Genomic DNA, 27,004 nt, shown 5'->3' on the forward strand with positions numbered 1-27,004 from the left:
CTTTTAAGTAGCAACGCCCCAATTGAAGTACTTTCCAAGAGAGCTGATGCAATCTCCCCATTCGTTTCAACTCTAATCCAAGACTGTTTGGTTCCCTTAATACATCCTACACAAAGACATGTTAAACCACTTCCATATTCTCAAGAAAATTACATGGATGGATATATAGTATCCTTGAAGTTATCAGAAAGTAACTTAAACTTGAAGAAGACATTACTTTTAAATATATTGTCACTTTTAAGTTTATCTTCAGCTGAACGGTACAACTTTTGCTTATCTCTATCATGATAGTTTTATTACACCTTTTGCCTTGAAGAGAGGGCATTTTGATAAATACATCTATTTTCTGATGCTTCAATGAGCTGCTTTTGATTTTATACTCCTTATTTATGAAGGCAGTGTTTCTCAACCTAAGCAACTTTAAGATCTATAGACTGCAAATCCCATAATTCCTATCTCTAAGATAGGAGTGTCAAACTCGCATCATCACGGTGTCGTCACATGATGTATCGTGACTTTTTCCCCCTTTGCTAATCCGGGCGTGGCAGTGGCCAGTGCTGTTCCCACCTTCTTCCACTCTCCGGGCTCAGGGATCAGGAGGGGGCGGTCCTTGCTCATCACCAGAGTTCCTTTGCTCCTCATGTCCACTGCTTGCCTTGTCTCAGTCATTCTGCCCCCGTTCCTCCCTGCTAACAAGCTATCCCAATCTTGAGGGGCCCTGGGCTGCCTCGGCCTCTCCTCCCCACTTTCTTCCGAAGCCAACGAATCCGCCCCCTCAATCTCTGTTGGCTCCAGCTCCGGCTCATTGTCTTCCTCAGATTCAGTGGCCAGCGCATGATGCATCTGGCCCGCAGGCCATGAGTTTGACACCCCTGCTCTAAGCAGTTTACAATGTCAGCATATTGCCCCCAACATTCTCTTTCCGATCTCAGAAAAATGGAGTCAACCCTGAGCCGGTCAGGATCGAACTCCTGGTTGCGGGCAGAGTTAGCCTGCAATACTGCATTGTGCACTGTGCCACTACAGCTCCTAATGCTCCAGTATGCTGGCAGGAGAATTCTGGGAGTTGAAGTCCGCATGTCTTAAAGTTGCTAAGGTTGAAAAACACCATATTAAGATATTTCCTTGAGGATTCTTTAGCTAAGAGTTCCATTTTTTTCCTGGTCATACTCAATGGACAAGCACTTTTAAGGAGCCTGACCAGTGCATGAAGGAGGACAGACCTGTTAATGGCCATTTGTCATGAGGATTGCACGGAGCCTTCAGATTAAGTGCTATTGTGTCCTTCAGGAAGCAACATAGCAGGAAAGAGTTACTGAAGATAAGCTTTCACGTTGACTTGCATAAGATATCTGGTTAGTTGCTAATTGTGATAACCCCAGACAAGGCATGAAGATCACATAGCCAGCTGAGAGTTCAAACTGCCTTTTTTAATGCTCTAAATTTCCCCCCAAACGCTTCCATGTTCTTGACAAGTTCGAGAGCAAAGCACGTGCACACATACACATGGCAGCCTCTGGCTGTGCCTAATCCAGCAAAACAAGAATGGGAGAATGAGTCCACGAACCAAGGAAGAAACAATGAGTCCACAAAGTGAGGAACAAGGCATTGAATCCACAAAGTCAGGAAGAAGCAAGCAGTCCTGCAAACTCCAAATGTCTGTACCGGCACACCAGACTCTACCAATTCAGCGTTTGTTCCTAACAAACACCCCTCCTCACAGCATCTCCTTAAATATCAGTCCCTAAATGTGCATTGTGAAGAGGAGCAGGGCACTCTCCTCCCGAGTTGTTGTGTTGGCCTGCGCTATTCCTGCCTTCTCTCCACTCTCCGTGCTCGGGGATCAGGAAGGGGAAGTCCTTGCTCATCACCTGAGCTCCGTTGTTCCTCATGTCCACTGTTTGCCTTTCTTGGCCATCCTGCCCCCCATTCCTCCCTGCTAGCAAGCTGTCTCAATCCTGAGGGGTCCTGGGCTGCCTCAGTTGTTCCTCCCCACATTCTTCTGAAGCCAGCGAAGCCGCCCCCTCGATCTCCATTGGCCCCAGCTCCGGCTCGTCATCATCCTCAGATTCAGGCTCTGACAGGGGCATGACATTAATGATAATCACAGTACTGTAATACCTAAGCCAAACCTGCAAACCTGCTTTGTGTCCTGACTTGGTGACACTAGGAATCTTGGACAAAGTCACGTGGGATTCTTATCAGTATCATTATGAGATTGAATGAGAGAAAATTAGGTTAAAAGAGGGGAAGTAGAAGGAGTGCGCAATCAAAGTTGGGGTTTGAACAATGCATTGTATTTTTGACACCAGACTGAACTTATTTTGTCAAGTTAAGTTTAACTTGAGGGCCTTGCTTTATAAAGGCAAAAGGAAGCATATATTCCATTATGAAAGTTCTTTTAAAGGGACGTGATACAAAGATTCTTAAAGCTTTGCAGGCTTTTGTTGCAATTCCGACTCCACACAAATTTTAGTTAATAGTGTGGAACCAAAGTATTTAAGGTATTTTAGTTCCTCAGAAATTCCCCAGCATAACCACCATGTCAGCTTCATTTGTTTGAAGTGTCTTTTGTCTGGGACATATTGTTACTCTCCCCAGATCTCCTTCTGTTTTTGTGCAATCTTTTCTTTTTTTTAAAAAAAACTTGTCTAAGTCAGATAAAAATATTGTAAAAAAAACCCATGTAAGTTTATTCATTGATGTTTGGTTTCATTCTGTTTTGTGGTTTGTCTTCTCTCTTCTCCAGGAGACTGTTACTCTCTACCATCATATCTTCCTGCAATACTTAAACCAAACAAGAAATGTGGTGAATGAAAAATGCTCTGGGGTGGAACCATGGCAAGTCATCGCATCAACAGCCGCTGCTACCTTGCTGATTGTGAAGATATACATGTTTCTTTTCCAGGCAGAAAGTAAGGGTCACATCTCCTTCATGTGAGAACTCTAACAATTGGCAATGCTTTGGAGTATCGTAGTAGTGTTTCTGCACCCCAATAATTCCTTGATTGCAATCCAATCCCAGAATTAAAAGATATGAAATAGCAAGAGAGGAACACCTGGACATATGTTTACACACATATACATGCCATATTTTATTAAAGTGTGATCAGATCAGTTTCAAATAATAAATTTGCTAGCCCTTGTTATAAATAGATACCGTATTTTTCAGAGTATAAGACACACTCCCCCCCCCCCCAAAAGAAGGTGAAAATTTGGGTGCGTCTTATACACCAAATGTAGCCCTGCCAGTTGGATCGACTTCCCGGCAATCAGCTGTTTCAGGCTGCAGGGATTGCCTATTGCAGCCTCCACTTGCCCCATTTTCAGCCTCTTCACCCATTTTTGGGTTCTGTGCTCCCTGTTTTCAGCCTCTCTACACCCCATTTCCCACCATTCTGATCCCCACCACCCGGAACGGGCAGAAAATGGGCCACACGGAGGTGGCAATATGCTATGGCAATCCCTACAGCCTGAAACAGCTGATGGTTGGGAGGCCCGACAATCAGTTGCTTGTGCTAATCAGGCTGTGCTGAAACTGAAACGGGCTGTTTGTTGCAAGGAGGCAAATTGCTGGCAGGCAGAGGCAGATTTTTTTTTCTTGTTTTCCTCCCCAATAGCTAAGTGCATCTTATATTTTGGAGCGTCTTTTACTCCAAAAAATACGATAATTAGAGAGCATTGTAGCAGATAAATTAAGTTGTAGGGAAAAAAAAGACTTAAATTTCCATCAGACATTTTAAAATGATTAATTTGATTAATTTAATTTACTTATTATTAGTATTTGAAGCACAGAACAAGTGAAGGTGAGCTTTGGGTTCCCTACAGCCTCTTTTTAGATTAACAGCAGTTTTGATGTGCTGCAACCTTATAATGCAGCCAGTTTGAATTATAGTTTGTAAAAATAACCACCTTTATAAATAACATCTGACTTGTTTCCACTAATGTGCCCTCCCTCCCTATTAATTTATATCGACATCCATCTCACCAGGATAACTCTGGGTACTATATATATAATTGGTGTGGTGTGGTGTGGTGTGGTGTGTGTGTGTGTAATGGTTGTTCTTTGTCTATTTGTTATCTTTTCCTCTTCTTTCACACTACAAATGATTCTTCAGTGACTATTTGGAGATACTTTGAGGCTTAAATGTTTTCAGGTTGGGTGCCTTTAATTTACATTTTTTTAATTAACAGCAGTTTTCATCTGCTACAAACCTTATAACATGTAATTTGAACTCTAGCTAGAGAAAATAACCCATGTTTATAAATAACTTCTTGAGCCTCGGTGGCGCAGTGTTTAGAGTGCAGTATTGCAGCTTGCTTCTGCTATCGGCTGCCTGCAATTTGGCAGTTCAGATCCCACCAGGCTCAAGGTTGACTCAGCCTTCCATCCTTCTGAGGTGGGTAAAATGAGGACCCAGATTGTTGGGGGCAATAGGCTGACTCTGTAAAATGCTTAGAGGGGGCTGGAAAGCATTGGGAAGCAGTATATAAGTCTAAGTGCTATTGCTATTGAAATTGACTTATGTCCACTGATTATAGCTTTTCTTTGCAATTACTCTGGAGGAAAAAAAAGCCATGAACCAAACATTCAAATCAGCCTTTGTACTGGGTATCTTCAACCGTTGATGTAAATTTTAATTTTTTATATTACGGCATTGTACTGAATAAATATACTTACTTTAACATCAACAGTGTACATAAGGACAGAATACATTGTGTACCATTCAATGAGAGAAATTAGCAGTGTTAATTCCCATTTATATATGACATAACTTTAAATATTAATTATTTGTACTGTCCTTTTTGTTGTATTAAAATGGAAGTCTTTCATAGTGCTTCTGCAGCCCTCTCTAAGTGGTTTACAGAGTCAGCCTATTGTCTCCAACAATCTGGGTCCTCATTTTACCCATCTCGGAAGGATGGAAGACTGAGTCAACCTTGAGCTGGTGAGATTTGATCTGCCAAACTGCAGCTAGCTGAAGTAGCTTGCAGTACTGCACTCTAACAACTGTGCCACCTCGGCTCTATAGAAAGTGGTGAACTGTTGAATGAACTTAAAAGAAATGGTTAAGGATGAATTTTGAAAGACATTGCCAAAGATGAAGAAACAGAAGAAAGCAAACTGGATGTCACTCCAAACTATGAAGATTGTCAAGAAGAGAAAAGTAACTAAAACCCAGAAAGTCAACATTCTTCAGAAGGAACTTAACAAAGAGCTTCAGAGAGCTATTGAAAAAGGCAAGAAGCTGTATTACAACAACATCGGTAAAGACAATGAGGATAGAAACAGACAAAATTAATCAAGGAAGGTATTTAAAAAAATAGATCTCTGAACTTAGGAAGTTGCAACCTCAAATTGGCATTCTAGGTTCCGACTTAGGCTTCCCCAAAAGCACAAAGCAGATTTCTGGTCCCAACAAACACATTTTGAATTCCTGTTATTCACATTCAGCAAGGCCTGGCAAACAGTATTTCAAAGAAGTAATTATGACTACATACCTTATCTATCTTGGAAAGCTGCCATGTAAATATTTCCCAAATGAGGTACTGTGCAAGGAAAGGCTGGGCATAGAGTCTCTGAGATTCACGGACAGATCTTCACACTCCTGAAATGAATCTAATGACTGAACAAATGAATTGTTTCCTGCAAAAGCCCACTCCCCTTTGCTCCTCTTTTATTTCCTATGGAGGGGTCAATCATCTTCCACCTGTGACTTTACTCACAAGTCTACCCTAATTTTTGAGTTGTTCTTCTGGCAGTTCTGCGAATGCGCACACTGGGAACAGGCTCTAGCTGTTCCTCTACCTCGTTGCTGTCTAGCTCTGTAGGTACCTGATCACTGCCAAATGGCTTCAGCCCCGTCTCTGCCTGCAGAGCCCTCGTCCGAGCCTTCCCCAGCCTCCAGGACTGGCCCATGCTCCTCCCCAACCTCCTCACTGTCCAACTCTGCTGCCAGCTCTGCCACAACAGAAATATGCACAGACAGTAACTGACTCAAAGATCACGGAATCAGTCACGGTTCTCTAACCAAGCTGTGCCAACAAATCTATGGAATGATACAGGGCACAAGAGATTGGGAAACTTTAATTGACATTCAAATACACACACACATACTCACACACACTTAAACAGAATATGCAAGCTACCATACAATATCCATAATTTCACATTCTGGCAAAATGATATTTGGAATCATCCAACATACATGAAAAAAGAGATGCCAGATGTTCAAGCTAGCCTTAGAAAAGGCTGGAGAACAGGAGACTGTTTCTGGTGCATGTTGGATAATTAAGAAAGCCAAAGAATATCAAAAATAATTTACTACATGCTTCAAATGGGTCAGTCATGTCAAGCTGCAAAACGTGCTTAGAAAAGTGGGAATCAAGTTCATCTCATTGTCCTCATGAGACAGATATATTCATAAAAAGTGAGACAAGGCTATATACTATCCCCTTACTTATTCAACTTGTGAGGACTTATGTGGGTCCCTTGAACTGCAAGGAGATCCAACCGGTCAGTCCTAGAGGAGATCAACCCTGACTGCTTTTTAGAAGGTCAGATCCTGAAGATGAAACTCAAATACTTTGGTCACCTAATGAGAAGGAAGGACTCACTGGAGAAGAGCCTAATGCTGGGAAAGATTGAGGGAAAAAGAAGAAGGGGATGACAAGAGAAGGAGGTGACTGGATGGCGTCACCAAAGCAGTAGGTGTGAACCTTAAATGGACTCCAAAGGATGATAGAGGACAGGATTGCCTGGAGGAATGTTGTCCATGGAGTCGGATATGACTTCACAGCTAACAACAACCTATATGTTGTATATCTATTAAGGAAAACTGGATTGGAAGAAGAGGAAATGTGGTTTTGAAATTAGAATAAATGTCAATAATCTTTGCTATGTTAATGACCGAAGTCTTATAGCTGAAAATGCAAAGCATCTGCAATATCTAGTAATAAAAGTTAAAGAACATAGTGAAAAAATGAAATGGTGAAAATATATTGGACTATTTTGTCAGTCGGTTTTCCTTTATAACAATCAACCTTAATTGATAATAGCAATAGCACTTAGACATACTGTATATACGGCTTCATAGTGCTTTACAGACCCATTGACAGAATTCCAAGTAATACCCCCAACGAAAGAAGTCTACGAGGCTTGAGTTTCCTCAAAGTTCCATTTTATTAGAGATGTCATATTGGCACATCTGGGAAAACCCGAATCTGAAAGTTTCCAGGTTTTCCCCATTCAAATGAAAGTCCAAGCCCCTGCCCAGCACCCACACGTCCCACACAAGGGAAGTGAAAGTTTGAAGAAGCCACGTAGGAAAAATATTGACCTTTTTGAACTTCGCTATTGGAGAAGACTTCTGAGAACACTGTGGAGAGTCAAAAAAATGATCATTGAACCAATCAATCCAGAGTTCTCACTGGGGGCACAAATGAGGAGGCTCAAGTTACCTTATCTTGGGCACATTTTGTGATGGCCTACCTCTCCGGAGAAGGCTTTAAATACTGGGAAAGGTGGAAAGAAAAAGAAGAGGATGACTAACAAGAAGGTGGATGTACTTAGTGTCAGAAGATCTGGAATATCAGGTTAGATACAGAATCTCAGAGAGAAAATCCATCTATGTGATTGCTAAAGAGTTGACACTGGCTTGATGGTGCACAATAAACATTGGTCAACAGTGAGCATAAAAGCATAGCAATTAAGGCGCATGGTATTTGGGAGGTATTGAAGCGGGCAAGAGGTGATTTCTTTTATGTTGTTCTGATTTGCTTCTCCTTTCTCTTTTCTCTTTTATAGGTAGGTGACATGATTAGAAATTAGAAAGGAAAGAAAGGAAAAGTCTTTTAATAAAGGGTGATGAGATTAAAAGCTAGAATAGGTGATAGAAATAAGAGAAGGGAATATCAATGAATATATTTTTATATAATAAAATGAAAGAATAACGAGAAAATGTGGAACAACTGGACAATGATAGACTGCAACCTAAGATAAATGTGTATTTACTAGAAATATATAAGTTGATTGAATGTAATAATTATGATTAACTTTGTTAGTTTTATTTGTATTAGAACGTATGACACCCAGGTGTCACACTGTTCACGCATTGATTTGGTTTATTTATAAAAAATAAAAAACTTGAAAAAGAGAGAGAGAGAACAGTGAGCTTGTTGCTTAAAAAAATTAAATCATGGACTTATTTGCAGTACTTTGAGAGCATTTATCAAACAAACCTATTCCTTTAGAATCTGGATGGATGTATATTGGTTTTGCTGAAAATATTTTATAGAAAATAATTTTGCCATACCTGCTCTGGTTCATTATTTTTATGGCTAATGTTCAGCTGTTGTTGTTGTTTTTTAATGTTAAATTGGGTTAATTGTTCCATTGCTGCTGTTGTTCCTTTCTGCTAATTGGAATTGGAAAGCCTTCAAAGAATTGGTAAATAGAGTTTTGCAGGGTAGATAATGTAAATGCAAAAGTACATGTGTCAGCCTCTATCTCGTTTGCTTGCTATCGGCTGCCATGGTAACGGGGAGGGAGGGAGCGCATGGTATTTGGGAGGGGAAGCATGCTGGTGGAGACATCTCAAAAAAGGGAGTTTTGTTCTCACCATCTTCTGTACATGCTGAAGGTCTGTGTTTGGGTTTGGTCAAGGCCAACCGTCTCTGCATACCAGCTGAATGAGGCTATCTGAAGATGCACCCCACATGACACTTTTGAGGGTTGGTGATTGGACATTGGGCTGGGGTAATTGAGGGGAGGGAGTTGGATAACTTTTGATATGTACAGGTTTGCACCTTTTTGCCTCAGATCTTGCTTCACTTTTGCTGTTTTCACTTCATATCCAGTAAAACACCTTTTCTCTAACTAATTGGAGTTGGGGGTTTCCTTTCTTGGATGTTGAATGAGGCAGGCCTGACAACGTGTGTGAGCACATGAAGTCTTTGGTTAATTTCCCTCTTCTCCAAGAGGTTATGATGGAGCTACATATTAAAAAGGCTCAGAAAGTGGCCCCAATCTCAATTGTTTTAAGTTAAAAAGAAGTTTTGCACTTAGCAACGTTGTTCTTTGGTGTAAATGGCAGATTCCATTAATTGCCTTCAGCTCCCTTGAGATCATCTTAAAATGGTTTCAATCTCATGGCTGAGCCACGGAAATTTGGAGACTCCTAAACTTGGGTCATTTTCTTGGAGAATCTTTTTTTTTTTAAAAAGCTTTTTATTTTGAAAAATGATAGAAGGGTTTGTAGACTTACAGGATATACCAAAGGCAGTCCTCAACCTACAACCATAATTGGGACCGGAATTTCCATTGGTAAACAAGATGGCTTGCTAAGTGTGTCCCACATGATTTAACAACCTTGTTTTCCATTGTTAACTGGATCACGGCAGTTGTTAAATGAATCATGTCATTAAGTGAATCTGGCTTCCCTATAGACTTTGCTTATCGGAAGCCAGCTGGGAAGGTCACACATAGCGACCTCGGAGGTGCTGTAATGGACGAAAATAAATGCCATTTTCCAAATTTTGACCCATGGCTGTGGGGAGGCTGCAAGTGCAAGGACTGGTCATGAGTCAGTTTTTTCGATAACTTTGAATGGTTGCTAAACAAATGGTTATAAGTAGAGGACTGCCTGTACATCAGTTTACACGATGATCCCAAAGGTGTTTTTTCAAGAGGCAACTGAACTTTCTGGTTTTTCTTCGAAGACGTTTCGCTTCTCATCCAAGAAGCTTCTTCAGTTCCTGCTCAGTCAACAATTCCGACTTAGTCAGAACTGAAGAAGCTTCTTGGATGAGAAGTGAAACGTCTTCAAGCAAAAACAAGAAAGCCCAGTTGCCTCTTAAAAGAGCACCTTTGGGATAACCATGACTGGATGACTGAGAATCTCCATAGACATTTATACAATAGTGGAATATTCTTGTCTGCTCTTATCAATCTAATACTATCCACTATTTAATAGTATCCACAAAAGATTTAAAATGTAAGCCTGATTTGTAGATACCCACAAATCTGACTTTCTACCTTTTCTGTGAAAGTTTTGCACATTTTGTAAATGTGTGTGTTGTGTGTCTCAGAGTTGGTTTTGGATAATTTTTCCTTAAAAGAAATCTTCTTGTTTTTCTTTTCCCTTAGGTTTAACATCACGATTTAAAAAATGGTTCTTCAGATTTATACGCAAGCTGCCCATCATTGGTCACATTGTAAGTTTGAAGCTGCTTAATAAATTTAAAATATTTTGAGAATGGCTTGGACATGAGTTGATTTATCAATGCTGAATGAAGCAAAGTAACAATATTGAAAACAATAGCATACGAATGCTTAGCTCAAATGCGATAGCATTCCACTTTAAGCCCAAATTTGTGGCCTGTTGAAAACCAAGCAAAATTCAATTCACCATTGATTCTTTTCTTTCTCCTTAATAGCCTTACTTAAAAATGGATTACTTAGCAAATGTCTGTATCTTCATATGATTTGCTTCATTGGTAAATGATTCAGAGGGATCCTTGAAGATCCCAGAACATTTAATACAGAAGATGGCAAAAGAGGGAACACAGATTTGCTTATTGGATTGAGTGTTGAATTTATACCACATTGACTATTGAAAAACACTGAAGTTAACCAATGTGAATTACATCAGATAAAACAAGAGAACATTACTTAATTGCAGTGAAAAACAAATGGAGAACTCCAAAATATCTATACTGTATTAATCTTAATGCAGTTTTCGAAGAAGGAATACTTGCTCTATAGGTACCATTAGGTACCCAAGACACAAGCCATAAAGGAATCTATGCATTAAATCAATTTAAATTTGGCCTTCAGAAATTGTGAAACCAGTGCAGCTGAGCCAGAATAAGTATCACAAGGATTCACCCATCAGAAACCTGACCACAGCATTCTGGACCCATTGCAATGTTCTGGTTTCCCTCAGTGACATCCTCACAGAAAGTGGACTACAATAATCTTTTTTTTGGAAAGCAATTGTAGTATGAATCGTGGAGGGCAAAGCAGTCCGAACCAGGAAAGGGGAATTCAATTCAGCTAAAAGAAGATGTCGCTCATCCTTAGGAATCACGTGAACTTTCAGAGATAATGCAAAATTGAGAAAGACTCCCAAGAGGTGAATCTGCTTTTTCAGAGGGAGGGCGATCCTATCTAGAGCTGGTAACTCTCCTTCCCAATTGGATAAAATTATCTTCAATCGAAGTGCTGTGACCTGCCTGAATTCAGCTTGGAACTATTATACCTCAGCCTGACCACAATCAAGCCAAGCAGAAGCTGACTATGAAGGCTGACCCACAGAAAGAAGATGGGGGAAAACCCCCAAAATATCTGGGTATCATTCATGTAAAGTTGGAACTGGTTCTTTTTAAACTATATCCAATTTGATTGACTCAAGCACAAGGGAGCCCTCAAAAGCACTTGGACCCTGGACAGTTGGATTTTTAAACCACCCTACAAGTTGTTTACAAGTTGGGAAGTTGTATTAGTTTGAAAAAATATCCAAGTTGCAAAAGTGAAGTATACAAACACATATGCGTTTCTTTCAATATCTATTTTATTCTATGTCCTGCATTTCTTACTATTGATATGCAATGTTCTCTATACCATACCCAACTATTATTCTACTGCACTGTACTATTGCTTGTACTTCAATGCAATATTACACTATTTCTACTATTAGTATGCTATTTATTTATTTCTATTTGTATCCTGTTTTTACTATTTTTAAAAACAACTGAAGGGGGTGAACATATTCAACACTTCCTCCTCCTCCTATTTTCCCCACAACAAACCTGTGAGGTGAGTTGGACTGAGAGTGAGTGATTGGCCCCAAACTACTCCCCCTGGCTTTCATGGCTAAGGCAGGACTAGAACTTCCAGTCTCCCCCTTTCTACCCTGGTGCCTATTACCTACTATCTATTATCATTGCTACTATACTACTACTATTGCAAATAGTAGTATTTTACCCTTAAGACCCTGTTCTGTCTTTAAATCCACTCTCTCTGATATTTCTTCTACTGTTGTTGTCTCTTTTATTAAAGTAAGGCACGGACACCTTCCCAATGTTCTGATTTTGCTGTGCCTCTTGTTTTTCTTCTGGATCCTTCAACCTCTGTGAAAAAAAACCCTCTTTTATTGTCTGGTTTCTATTATTGCTGCCGTTAAGCTTCAAAAATGCACATATCTCTAGATGTTTCATGGTTAAGTTAACCAATTCTGACACTGGGGATGAGGCTCAAATAGGAAGGGAGAAGGCAGCTACAATTTTCTTAGCAGCCTCTCTATCATGGTCACCCAGTTTCACATTGCTTGAAGATTGCTCCCAATGGCTTCATACAGGGATGAAAAATTTGGAATACAGCATAATATTCTGTGGTGTCCAGCATCCAAAAAAACCTGTCATAGTAACAGTGACAACTCTCCCAAGTGGTCTTATCTCTGCCCAACCTATGCGCCACGGCCCACTACTGGGCCACAGCCTATTGTTAACGGGGCTGCATGGGTGGCTGGCTGATGTGTGTGTGTGTGTGCACAGCCCCTCTCACGTAAGTGTCACGGGGGCTTGTGGCACCACTCACACAAGCGTTGTGGGAGCTCAGGGCCCCACTCACATGAGTGTCACAGGAAACACTGATTTAAGAAAATAACCCTGATGGATGGCATCAAGAGCTACCATGGAATCCAAAAACACAAGGGACATCCCTGTTGCATCCCTTCAACAGATCGGCCATCAAGGCAACCATTGTTTTTTTTTCTGTGTGGTGACCTGTTCTGAAATCCATCGGAATTATCAGTGACAACCAGGAATATCTAGGTTTGCTTCTGTTAATACTTGCATTTGGACCAGGAAACTCAACGGGAACGACATTGAAGCATTATATATATTAAAATATCAGATAATTTTCCAGGTATAATTGTTGGACAGCTAAGACTGCAATAAATAGAAATTCCATTTCATTTTACATGGCATGTTTTTATGTGAGGTAATAATTGATCAGCATGTTTTAACTTTTATTAATTCAGTGCATAGGAAAAGAAGAAAAAGAAGAACAGAAGATTTATTGGAAGGTATGAATTCTGCAAAATATACCATATTTTTCAGAGTATAAGACACACTTATATTCTGAAAAATATGGTAATTTTCTTTCAAAATTAATCAGCTGTGAAATCCATGATTAATTTTGTGTAAGAAACTTTGCTGAATCTGTAGCAGTAGTAGCCAAAATTACCATGTAATTTTGTTGCTACTAAGCCTAAACCTTTCAATATCAAGGAAAGCAAGCGCATTTATATTACCACTGTAAACAAAATATACTACATTAAAGGTTCAATGTTTAATGTAGTTATTTAGTTTTAAACAGAAACGCTTTTGTTTCCCTAAAATGATTTGTGGAAATCATGAATTGCGGAAGGAAGGAAAGCTTCAATGAAACCTGCCAATGTTGCCATAAAGCAAAAGGTTGCCTTGCTTTTATGGGTTTAGACCATAAAGTTCTTGGATTCTTCGGACAGAATTCCAGAAGATGTAGGGTTCCTCAATGGTCTGCTCAGCTGAAACAGGACTCTGTTCTTGAAGGGCCCTCACCACTGTAGGTCTCTTTCCCAGTCAAGAATTCTAAGCCTTGGAAAAGTCTTGAAGGAAGCATGCGGAAAGCCGAGTGGAGTATATGCTGGGAATTGCTAAGGATCTGAAGGTTGTTAAAACCCTTTCCATCTTCCATGCTAAGAAATAATTTAGGTCTCCTTTTAAAGGAATAACAATGGAAACAACATTTTTCTTTTAAAAAAAAAAGGCTAGAACAAAGAGATGATTATATCTGTTGGACAGATTTTCTCTAAAGTGCAGCAAAGAAAATATATGGATATGTAAGAGTGTTTGATTTGAAAGACCTTTGACTTGCATTTCAGGTTGTTTTAATAGATCCATGTCTATGGAGATTTTCAGTCATCTTATGTCCATGATGGTGAACCTATGGCACGTGTGCAGGAAGTGGCATGCAGAGCCATCTCTCTGGGCATGTGGAGCCATTGTCTGTTGCTCTTCCAATCTCCGCCGCGCCGACCAGCTGGTCTTCAGGGCGTGGGAGTGCTAGAAACGGAAAGAGCAGCTGCCCGGTGTGCATGTGTGCGCCAGGAAAATGATCTCGTTTATGGCATGCATGAATGCATAAAGACCAGCTACCCATTGCGCATATGCGTGCTGGAACTCACATGGGGAGCAATAGAAAGGGCAGCAGAGCTGCCAGCCAGGATGGGTGGGCTGGGGCTTCCCTCCCCGCCCGAGCGGGCTTCTTGCATGGCCCCAGTCCTCCAGCTTGCGGCACTGCTACTCATCCACAGTTGGTTGTACGACAGTGCCGCAGGCTGGCCAGCTCAGGCGCACGGGGAAGTGAGCAGGGTTTGCTGGCTGGGTGGGCAGCCGCTCCTGGCTGGGATGCTGGAGTAGGAAAAGCAGGAGAATGAGACGCTGTCAAGGGGTAAGAGGCGCACCGGCTGGGATGTGTCTGGGAAGAGGAGGGGCTGTGCTGGCTTCTTCTTGGCAGGCTGGGATGGTGCTTCATCCCAACCAGAGTTGAGGTGAGACTCTCCCGCCTGCTGGGCCCCAGGAACACTGATGCCCCTTACCTCCGTGGCCAGGGAGGGGCTCTGGCTTTCCAATGGAGGGAGGTGGCTCAACTTTCTCTCCCTGTCTTGGGCTGCAAAACCGGGACATCAGTGGGGATGTCCTGCCAACCCAATGGTGGGCAGAGGGGTGTGCAGGGAGCCGTAAGCACCCCCGGAAGGTCAGGCAGAGCCAGCACATGTGCACAGGACAGCAGGTGGCTCGCGCGCATGTGCGCACCGGAAACCGGAAGATCATCTGCTTTTCACATGTGCTCCCGTTTTGAGACTTGGTGTCGAAAAATTAGCTGTCACTGATCTAGGTCATGGTTTGTCCCCAAGGTGCTTTCTCAAAAGGCAATTGCATTTTCTTTGTTTTTTCTTGGAAGATGCTTAGCTTCTCATCCAGGAAACTTCAGTCAGAACTAAATAAGTTTTCTTATGATTTGTGACATATATGTTTGACTTGTAGGCCACTGATCAGCTAATAGAGCAAACACCGTATTTTTTGGAGTATAAGACGCACCCTTTTCCCTCAAAAAAGAGGCTGAAAATCTGGGTGCGTCTTATGCATTAAATACAGCATTTGTTTCCCTCCTGAAACCCCACCCCCTTCACCAAAATGGCTATGCAGAGCTTGTAGGAGGCTTTCAGAGAACTCTTGGGGGCTGGGGAGGGCAGAAATTAGCAAAAATAGGCCTTTTTTGCACATTTTTGCCATCCCACAACTCCCAGGAGCACTCTTTAAGCTTCCTAATGTCCTTTTTTGACAAAAAAATGGGCCCATTTTTGCAAAAAACAGGCAATTTTTTGCTCGTCCCCCCCCCCCGCCCAGAACACTCTACCAGCCTCCTAAGGGCTATTCCTGCCCCTTTTTTGGAAAGAAAAATACGGGCCTGTTTTCGGAAGGTTTGCAGAGTGCAAAAACTTTTTTTAAAAAAAATTGCCTCTTCAAAAACATGGTGCTTCTTATACTCTGGTGCGTCTTATACTCCGAAAAATATGGTAAACCTTAGGGTTGTTATTTTTAACAAAAGATCTGCAGCTAAAGGGTGTCTTTAATTTTAAAAGATCCACTTTATTAATAGTTTTACATGTGCTCTTTGTCATTTATAGATCCAGCAACAAATAGCCAAGACTTTGGATGAGATGTCTGCCAAATTGCCCTTTTTGGAAGACAAGAAAAATTACCTCAGGAGCCTGCCAGCAACAGGACTCGGCAAGCCAGAATTGTTGAAGAAGTTGAAGGAATACAGCACTTTGGGTATGACTTTGAGGATCTACTGGGATGTGAAGAAAAATCTGTCCCTTACCCAATCCTAAGACTATAGATCTGAATATGAGGAAAGCTATGGTCTTTGCTATCTAATAACTGATATAGAGGCCTTTAAAGAGGTGAAAAAAAATTAAGATCTGATTTGCTTCCATTATGCCGCTGACTATCATCTCTGATTCTCCCAACATAAGAAATCTTGGTTGGATAAATCTTTAGTTGTGTCTGATACCTTCTCTTAAAGTGATCTATCTTTGTTTAAGGGCTCCAGAATGTAAAAATGGATTCCCTTTTCTTGCCTTTCCCCAATGCCACTTGCAAAAATGAACCCTATTAGTTGCTTGCTGAAGATGTAGCTGTTAGGTGTGCCCTGCAGAAATTTGCTCCCAAAGTTATGAATTCCATCTTCCGACTCTAAACATGGCTGGGCATTCTGTGTTTAACTATACAGGTAATCCTCCACCACCACAATTGAACCCAAGGTTTCGGTGGTTAAGTGAGACATTTGTTAAGTGAGCTTTGCCCCATTTTACAACATTACTTAACCACCATTGTTAAGTGAATCCGGCTTCCCCATTGACTTCGCTTGTATGACCCAGTTGCCAAGCATCTGAATTTTGATCACCTGACAATTGGGGATGTAACTCTGTAACTCTGAAAAATGGTCAAAAGTCACTTTTTCAGTGCTGTTATAACTTTGAACAGTCACTAAATGAACTGTTGTAATTCGACTACCTGTAACTAACTAATGTAATTAATTAGAATATGGTGTCAACTTGCAAAAGCATTTCTAGTCTGCTCTCGAGTTGCCATGGTCAGAAAGAGGGGAGCACATTCCATGCATATCTTCTTCCAGGGTCGGATCTCAGTTTACCAAAGCCGGCTTGTGAGGTGTGGACTTCTACAGCCCATGGGAGTGCCTCGTTGGAGAATGTGATTTATGACACAGACTGAGAGGAGGGAGGAAACGGGGTCAAAGTTGAACCATAAACTACATGTGACAGAGTTGAGCTCACTCAACCTAATAAATAACTGGTTTTCTTTTGAAACTTGGCTCGAGACTCATGAATTAATTAGGACATCTGTCGGAACTTTGACATATGGAAGACCAGCCTAATGTTTCAACCAGAAATTGGCAACGCTTTCAGCAATGCATATGTGTTAAATTGGTTCATCTAGGATTAAGCTGCTTCTTTTGCAAATATAGGAAGCATCAGCATGACAAGCTGTCTGGCAGTGACAAACTAAGATAATGTGAACCAGAAACAAAGTATGGCTTTGATTTCCAAAAGAGCTTTTATGTAATGAGTCAACATTTCTCTCCCCCCCTCCCCATTGTATTCTTAGGTAACGTACATTGGAAAGACCGCAAAGTATCTGGCACAGTGTACAGTGGGGAGGAGAAACTCGTTAGTCTGCTTGTTAAGGTAATATAGCATGAAACTCTTGGAGAATTGCCTTTTGTAATGTGTGTATATAATTAAAAACACTACCAGTGCATTCCAGATGAGATTGATTGGTTGATTGCAATTACCATGTTTCCCCGAAAATAAGACAGGGTCTTATTTTCTTTTGACCCCCTAAATAAGTGCTTGGCCTTATTTTCGGGGAGGTCTTATTATTTTTGAGGTGCAGGAGGTTGCGAGCATGGTCATATCATGGCTGCTGCTGTGTTGCAATATTTTTTTGGAGGGGGTATTTTCAGGGGAGAGCTTATTTTAGCATATGCGCACTTATTATCCGTGGAGGTCTTATTTTCAGGGAAACGGTATATTCCATTGCAATCCAATAACTCTCAATAACTTTATTGGTACCTAAAGTAGAAAAATAGAAAACACTTCCACGGTATGGCTAAAAATGCTGACAAAATAACAGTCATAAAACTCCAAGCCAGGAGGTACAAAATAATTGAAAGGAAACACCAGAAAAGTAAAAAAAGAAAAGAAAATCATACTGTATAGAGTTTCAGTGGTCTCTAGTGTTAGTTCCTTTCTAAGATTTGTTCAAAGACTTAGTTTATTTTCATTAAAGCCAACAATAGATGTAAATAAAACAATAGTGCTGAATATTTAAAGACTTTATATATTTAGTGACATATGAGTATAAACTGTATTCTCTTATTTGAAGTAGGGTTAGGATACCAAAAATACCCCACATTCCCTTATCCTGAAAAGCCATATGAGAACTAGAGAGGGGCCTTCATATATTTTTGTGTCATTTGCATTTTTTAAATTAATCTTTCATATCATCGGATTGCTTAAAATAATGTTCCTTGCATAAAATTGAGGGATGAATGCCTCTAGGTGAGTGAATGGGGCTCTGCATGGCTGGAGAGGGGGATTGCGCGAGCGGCTTTTGCAGAGCATACAACCATAGAGCGTACTCCCAGAGCGGCATCCGTCCTCGGTTGCGGCTTCCAAAGCACGGAGGTAGGATACTGCTCTGGGAGTACGCTCTATGGTTGTACGTTACCATAGAGCATACTTCCAGAGCGGCATCCGTCCTCCATGCTTTGAAAGCTGCAAAAAAAAACCAAGTGGTGGGCGGCGCCAGCAGCAGAGATGCCCTGGCTCTGCAGGTACTGTAGAGTTAGCCAAGGGCACTGTGAGCCTGCGAGTCGTGCGAGCGGGGAGCAGAAAAGCCGCTCGCGCAACCCTCATCTCCAGCCACGCAGAGCCCCATTCACTCACCTAGGGGCATTCCGAAGGCGCCGAGCCATGGAAGGCGGAGGGCGGCAAACAGGCGCTTGCATTGCTTGGTGCCTTCCGGGTACCGCTAGGTCGATCAGTGGCGCTGTGCCCGGCTGGAAAGGGGGGTTGCCGGGCAGCTGCTCGCAAGCGTTGGTCACCTCATGGCTGCTGTGTTGCTGTTGTCCAGGGGGCTTATTTTTGGGGGTGGGCTTATATTTTTGCCCACTCGAAAAATGTGGCAAGGCTTTAGTTTCAGGACAGGTCGTATTTTCAGGGAAACACGGTAAAGGTTGCAGAATGAGGCAAAACTCATTAAACAACTGTCTTGCTTAGCAGCAGAAATGTTCGGCTGTGGTTGCAAGATGAGGACTACCTGCTAATTCTTTGTGAGCTAAAAATAGAAAGAGGTTGCTGCATTCTATATATAAGTGGACAATAACAGCTTTATGAAGGAAAAGGCGTTGCAGAAGGAAGGAACATAGGTGGAAGCATAGTTTCAAGGGCGTATTTTTCTTTTCCTTCAAGGTTTATGAGGAATTTGCATGGACTAATCCACTTCATCCAGATGTCTTCCCAGGTGTGAGGAAGATGGAAGCAGAGGTTGTGAGAATGGCTTGCACACTTTTTCATGGTGGACCTAAATCATGTGGAACAGTAAGTAAGAGGACAAATGTTACATTAGTAGCCTTGCCCACTTATCTTTAAGGCAGCTACAGCTTTTATTTACATTTACATGTTAAACAATCCATAGACATTTGCATTGTTTCCAGGATTTGTTTTCAAAGTATCCTGAAAAAATTCTGGCTTTTGTATCCTGATTTGGTTTAGCTACATGATGCTCTGACCCAGGCTTCCCAAGAGCATGAAGCAGACTCCTTGTCCCAACAAAAAACCCTTTTATTAATTTACCATGAATTCTGCTCATTCACATATAGCAAAGTCTTTCAAGGGAGGATTTACAGTCACAGACCTTATCTGGCTTGGAGAGCTGACAGGCCGATAGCTGCAAAAGAACCAATTAAGCGAACTAACTCCTGCAAACTCCACTCCCTTTTTGCTCCCCTTTTATTCCCTCTGGGAGAGGTCATTCGTCGTCCACCTGTGGCCGTACTCCCAAATTGATCTCTGTTCTTTAGCTGTTCCCTTCCTCTGCCAACTCTGCGCATGCGTACACAGGGAATAGGTGCCAGCTGTTCATCTGCCTCACTGATGTCTGATTATGAAGGCAGCTGATAACTGGCATATGGCTCTGCCCCCCCTCTTTGCCTTTGACACAGAGCCCTCATCAGAGCCTTCCCCAGACTCCAGGACTGGCCAATGTTCCTCTCCAGCCTCCTCACTATCTGAATCTGTTAGCAGCTTCACTGGCCGCTGGTGGGCCACAGCACATGAACTGATATAATGAGACTTGCTAGTCATTACAGAAACCTGCTTTTGGAAACATTCTCTAACAAACTGGTTGTGCACCATATTTCTGTGTAGTCTCTATTCCTGCAACTAAAGAACTGGCAAAAAGAATGCCAAAACATAAAGGTAACTTGATTCCTGTGGATACACAGGAATGTTATTTGTTGTCTCTTCAGAGCTGCAAAATGCTGACTTAGTTAGTGTCCTTTTTTCAGGAATGTGTGTGCTTTCTAGACAGAATTGGCAGCTGAAGTATCTTTGCCAGTGTTTTCAGAAATGGTTTGTCCTTGACTTCTTCCTAGGGCTGAGAGAAAGTGTCCTCCCAAGGTCAGTCAACTGAATTTTGACTAAGGCAGGACTAGAACTAGAACTGAGTGGTGGCTCAGTGACTAAGACGCTGAGCTTGTCGATCAGAAAGTTCAGTGGTTTGAATCCCTAGCGCCGCATAATGGAGTGAGCTCCCATTACTTGTCCCAGCTTCTGCCAACCTAGCCGTTCGAAAGCATGTAAAAATGCAAGTAGAAAAATAGGAACCACCTTTGGTGGGAAGGTAACAGCGTCCCATGCGCCTTTGGCATTTAGTCATGCCGGCCACATGATCATGGAGACGTCGGACAGCACTGGCTCTTCGGCTTTGAAATGGAGATGTGCACTGCCCCCTAGAGTCGGGAACAACTAGCACATATGTGCAAGGGGAACTTTTAGAACTCAGAGTTTCCTGGTTTTTAGACAGTTTCCTGGTTTTTGCCTTAACCATGATAACAAATAATATAATTTAAAATACAACTTTCAAAATGAGTATGGTATTCTTCCATTGAAATTCCCATTGATGCATTGTATTCTGCATCTACAGTATTTAATCATGCACTCATTGACTTGTTCGGATTCTTCATTTGAAGTTTACAAATCTTGCCTAACAAATCTTTATTGCACGTTAAAGGGTTTTCAAATTTGGTCAAATGTCTCAGTACAGTATTCCTTTGTTTTTTGTAATCTTTTATTGCTGCAATGGTTATCTCAAGATTCTGAAACCAATTAAATCTAAAAGAGCACTATGTAATAAGGGACTCAAGAGATGTTATCGTTGTCCTGTTATTAATAACATCTTGCAATCAAATGACATTATCTTTCACTGATCAAATTTCTTTGTCCTTTCATGTTCATAAATGAGCTCAGATTGAGCAGGCAAAGATTAAGAACATTCATTCCCAGCAGAACTCTCATTCAAATTCCCATCCGGCAGATATATAGTTTCAGTGTAAAATATCTTGGAGTAAGCAAAATAGTGAGTTAAAATATAAAAGCTTAATAGTGCCAAAAGGAACATGCATTTTTAATGAAAAATGTGGTGTGGGGTTTCCTGACTAAGCAGGGGTTTGGACTAGAAGACCTCCAAGGTCCCTTCCAACTCTATTATTCTATTCTAAAAGTTCAGATAAAAAACTTACTTTACTGTGCCAGTATAGCATATCTATACTGTAATCATCAATGTGCCATAATTATTATAATATTACCGTGTTTTTCGGAGTATAAGACACACCTTTTCCACCCAAAAAAGAGGGTGAAAATTTGAGCGCATCTTATACATCAAATGTAGCCCCACCCACTCCCACCAGAGGCCAAAACCACAAGGCATGGAGGCAGCGATGGGCTGTGGCAATCCCTGCAGCCTGGAATAGCTGATTGGGGTATTCGGCTGATCCACCTGCCAATCAGCTGTGCTGAATCAGACTGCAATAAGTGCTGAAACTGACCTAGCTGGTCAGTTTGCAGCAGCAATCAAATTCAGAAAGCACACACAAGTAAGCAGGACTCAAAATAATAATAATAATATACAATACAATACCAAAAGCAGGTTTTCCAAGGTAGCAGTAAATACAAGCAAAACACAAGCAGTTTCACTTTCAGTTCTCAAATAAGGCAGGCTCCTTCCAGTCTCCTTGTAGCAAATACTGTTTCAGAGTTCAAATAGCCCTCATTGGCTGACTTAGTTGCTATGCCTATTCATTGGCTAATCTTGTTACCATGTGTCAGCTGAATACCATGGATACTGATAGGCAGAGGCAGAATATTTTTTCTTCTTATTTTCTTCCGAAAAAACTAAGATGCATCTTATACTCCACAGCGTCTTATACACCGAAAAATACGGTATATGTTATTGAAATTGCCTGTCTCAATAGTTATTGGACAGCTCACAACTATCAAACAAAGCAATTGCAATAAAATCAATAAATCATAGAGATAAACATGTAAGGCTTCAGGAGACCTATGTGCTTATGCTGCAGTTATCTGATTTCAAATAATATTAAGCTTTCATAAGTGCAAGAACAGCTGCTTACAATTTTTTACTTATAGAAGAGAAGAAGCCATTCTGTGTATCTGAGAGCAGAACTAACTCATGGCAGGGGGGAAAGTGTAGGACATGTTTCTCCACTCTAGACACCTCTGCATTTCTTCCTGTTCTCAGGAAGTATACATGTTCTTGATTTCCAAAAGATGTAATTTTTTATAGTGGTAAATAACATCGTGGTTCCTTATAGCCCAAATCTTTTTTTTTTTTTTATTAAAAGAGTTTTGTACAAACAAATTTTCCCCCTTTTCATCCCCCCCCTCCACACAATATAAATCTCATACAAATGCTATACCCCCCAACCCCCCCGCAAAAATTCACATTCAAATATTATACCAAACACTTTACCCCCTCCCCTCCCCCCATCTTAAAATAGATTACTCATAACCCCTCTCCTCCCAACAAAAACTATATAAATTACTCTTAAATTAATAATAACACATTGATCATTTTCTAAGCTAATTTAACATCTATAACTCTTAATATAAATTTCTCCTAGCCTAACAATGTTTCATTAGTCCCATCTTCTAATTTATTCATACATATATATTGCCCCACCCTCCACCCTAACCCTCCCCCACCTCCCACACAAACCCACCCCCCTGACTTCCGCTGTATACCACTCTAACAATTCCAAACATCCCATATACTATTTACTCTGATCATCTATCGGTCTAAACATTCTTACCTAAAGGCTAGATAATAACTCCTAGTCTGGTATTTATTCTGTATATAATCAATCCATTTTGCCCATTCCTGTGTGTAATCCTCCTGTTTCTGAGCTTTTAAGAAAGCTGAAATTTTTGCCATTTCAGCGAACCCCGCCACCTTCTGAATCCATTGATCAATTGTCGGCAAAAAATCTTTTTTCCAATGTTGCCCAATCAACAACCTAGCTGCTGTAACCATATACAAGGCCAATTTTGTTTCCCCTTTGGTAAAATCCTTAACTATACCCAATAAAAACATTTGTGGAGTGAATTGTATTCTTTTCTTAAATACATTCTGCATAACCCACCATATTTTTATCCAAAAAGCTTTAACCTTGTTACAAGTCCACCATACATAAAAAAAGGTAGCATCTAGACACCCGCATCTCCAACATTTTGGTTGAACATTTGGGTACATGCATGATAATTTTTTAGGATCTAAATACCATCTGTAAAACATTTTATAAAAATTCTCCCTTAAATTCTGTGACTGTGTAAATTTAACATTCTGAACCCATATTTTTTCCCACGTTTCCAACATAACCACTTCACCAAAATTCTGAGCCCATTTAATCATACAATCCTTAACCAATTCACTTTCTGAGTCTCTTTCTAACAGTACATTATATATTCTTTTAACTTGTTTTGGACCAGTCTCTTTTATCTGCTTAATCAGTTCCACTTCTTTATCCATAAAGCCGACCCTGCGATCTTCTTCCCATCTCTTCTGAAGCTGTATGTAATGTAACCAATTTAAAGTAATTCCTTTTTCCAACAGCTGTTCCAAAGTTTTTAACTTCCATTCGCCCCCATCAGCAATAAGCACATCTTTATATAAACAACCCCCGAGTGACTTAATATTCATAATCCCCATGGTGTCTGCAAGATCCAACCAAAGCGGTATTTTATAATCCCAATTGGGCCGGTGCTTCTTCCATATTCTCATCAAGGCACTACGGAGAACATGGTTGTTGAACACTTTATCCACCCTATCTTCATAAAAAAGATATGCATGCCATCCCAGAACAAGATCATGGCCTTCTATATTGAGCAATTCCATTTTTGTTTTCCCGAACCAATCTGCTACATGCGTTAATACCGCAGCTTCATAATACAATCGAAGGTTTGGGAGTCTGAGGCCGCCTCTTTCACGTGTATCTTGCATAATCTTCATCTTTACTCTCGGTTTTTTCTCCTTCCAAACAAATTTATTTAATGTTGTTTGCCAATTTAACAAGGTTTTATCTGACTTGAGCACCGGAATCATCTGGAATAGAAAGATAAATCTAGGTAGAATGTTCATTTTAATTGCTGAGATCCTTCCAAGCAAAGACAATTGTAACTTTTTCCACGCTTCAAGATCTTTCTGTATCTTTTGCCACAACACTTCATAGTTATTTGAGAAAAGTTTTGTGTTTGATTCTAAAATTTGTATTCCTAAATATTTAACTTTAGAAACTATTTCAAAACCTGCTAAACTTACAAGTCTCTTTCTTTGAGTCTCTGTCATGTTTTTAACCATCATTTTCGTTTTGTTTTGATTTAGTCTAAACCCAGACACCATGCCAAATTCTATTATGATATTTTTCATCTGGATTATTGATTTCAAAGGATGTGAAAGGGTAACAACCAGATCATCGGCGAATGCTCTAGTTCTGTATTCCTTTTGCCTGATAGCTATGCCATCTAAGGATTTTGAGTCCCGAATTGCGTTCAACAAGACTTCCAAAGTTAAAATAAATAACAATGGGGATAATGGGCAACCTTGTCTTGTGCCTTTTTGTATCTCGAAAGTTGTTGACAAATTTCCATTAATAATAAGTTGTGCATTTTGTTGCTGATAAATTGCTCCAATCGCCTGCCGCAATCGTGGTCCCATATCCATCTTTTCCAAAGTCTTGGTTAGAAAGTTCCAATTCACTCGATCGAAGGCCTTCTCTGCATCCAAGAAAACCAGCACTGCAGAGATCTGCTTATTCTTATCAAGATAGTCAATTAAATCTATGAGTTGCCTTACATTCTCCTTCATATGTCTGCCTTCAATAAATCCTGCTTGATCATGATGAATAATCTCTTGAATAACCGGCATCAATCTGTTGGCTAATACTTTAGCAAATATTTTATAATCTGTGTTCAGAAGAGATATCGGCCTGTAATCCTCTGGTTTCTTAGGGCCCTCTTTATCTTTAGGTATCAATGAGATAAAAGCCGCTTTCCATGAGGGAGGTATTTTACCTCCTTGTTGTATATTACAAAATAGTTGTGTAAGATATTCAATCATTTCCAGTTGTAAAGTTTTATAATACATTGCAGTCAAACCATCAGTCCCTGGAGCCTTAGCTAATTTAAGTTGATTTATAACTAAAGTGATCTCATCAGCGGTTATAAGACGTTCCAAATTTGCCTTTTGAAGCACAGAAATTTTTGCAACCCTTTTTCCTTCCAAAAAATCATCTATTAACTTGTTCTGTATATTATCCTGTACATATAGCTTAGTATAATAGTCCACAAATGATTTTTTAATCAACTCTTGTTGATATACCATCTTCCCTCGAAACTCAATTTTATCAATAATTCTGTCATTCATATTCCTTCTCAAAGTATATGCTAACCATCTACCAGGTTTATTAGCGTTGGCAAAGGTGTTACGTTTAGCAAATTGCAAATTGGTTGCTGTTTGTTCTGCTATAAGCATCTGAAATTGATCTTTCAACAGCTTTAGCGCCATCTGGAGCGCCTGGTCATTCGGGTTTATTATAAGCAGCTGTTCTTTGCGTTTTATTTCATCTTCCAATTCCATTCTCCTTTTCTGTCTAATTTGTTTGTGTTTAAAGTTCATATGTATCAGGACCCCACGCATATAAGCTTTACTTGCATCCCAAACTATTTCAATGGGAGTGCCCTTATTCATATTAAAACTGAAAAATTCCTTCATGTGTTTTTTAAGTTCATCAACATTTTTTCCATATCTAAATAAATTTTCATTTACTCTCCAAGACCTTCTTGGCCTCATCCCAAATTCAATTTGTAACCACACCGGACTATGATCGCTAAGTGACCTGGCGAAAATCTTGGATTTCTTGGCTTTAGGAAGTAGATCCGGTGTTAACAAAAAGAAATCAATCCTTGAAAAGGATTTATGTCTATCTGAATAGAAAGAAAAATCCATCTCATTTAGATGTTGCGTCCTCCAAACATCTTTTAATTTCAAATCGTCTTGTAAATCAAAAAAAGCCTTTGGTAATTTGGTAGTGAATTTCGTCTTTGTACTCTTGTCTATCTTTGGAGAAATCACTCCATTCCAATCTCCCATTATTAGAATACTCTTAAAGTTCCAGTCTAAAATTTTTAAATGGAGCATCTTATAAAAACTTTCTTGGCATTGGTTAGGAGCATATATTCCTAGCACCAAAATGGAACCGAAGTCTGTATCAAATTGAATTGCTATATATCTACCAGCGTCATCTGCCTCTATAACTTTAGTTGAAAATCTTTTATTTATATATATCACCACACCATTTTTCTTTACCAAATCAGAGGCAGCATAAAATGTTCCCAGTTTTGAATTCACTAAGTACTTCTGGTCTTGCAGCCTAATATGAGTCTCTTGAAGGCAAACAACATCATTATTAAATTGCTTCAAATAATAAAATATTTTTTTCCTTTTTTGTGGGGAGTTCATTCCATTCACGTTCCAAGATAATAGCTTAAGCATCTTTAGATCTGGTCTGGAGCGCTGAAAGCATTTGCTGAAGATCTCTCTCCACAAGACCAATCTTCGGCCCTGCTCCTCCCATGGCTCCGGTTTGCTTCTTAGCTTCTTTCTTAGCACATTGTGTTTGAGGGTCGACGCGCTTGTGAGATTCTAACATTTGTCTAGTCGTGGATCTGGTAATACGTTGTTCGACAGGTTTAAATATCGGCATTTCAGTGAGAGACTTAGAAGGTCCTTC

General features: G+C 40.4%; 1 protein-coding gene across 1 annotated transcript in view; it reads left to right on the plus strand.

The window, feature by feature from the left end:
• SGPL1 (sphingosine-1-phosphate lyase 1) overlaps positions 1-27,004 on the plus strand; it is a 70,933-nt gene that overhangs the window by 12,942 nt on the left and 30,987 nt on the right. The window contains exons 2-6 of the mRNA XM_081954503.1: positions 2,750-2,915; positions 10,148-10,215; positions 15,738-15,885; positions 17,242-17,321; positions 19,110-19,238. Coding sequence (XP_081810629.1) covers positions 2,750-2,915; positions 10,148-10,215; positions 15,738-15,885; positions 17,242-17,321; positions 19,110-19,238 — 591 coding nt within the window. The remainder of the gene's footprint in view (positions 1-2,749; positions 2,916-10,147; positions 10,216-15,737; positions 15,886-17,241; positions 17,322-19,109; positions 19,239-27,004) is intronic.

Source organism: Natrix helvetica (genome assembly GCF_964273705.1).
Source record: "Natrix helvetica genome assembly, chromosome: 5".
NCBI classification, from domain to species: domain Eukaryota; kingdom Metazoa; phylum Chordata; class Lepidosauria; order Squamata; family Natricidae; genus Natrix; species Natrix helvetica.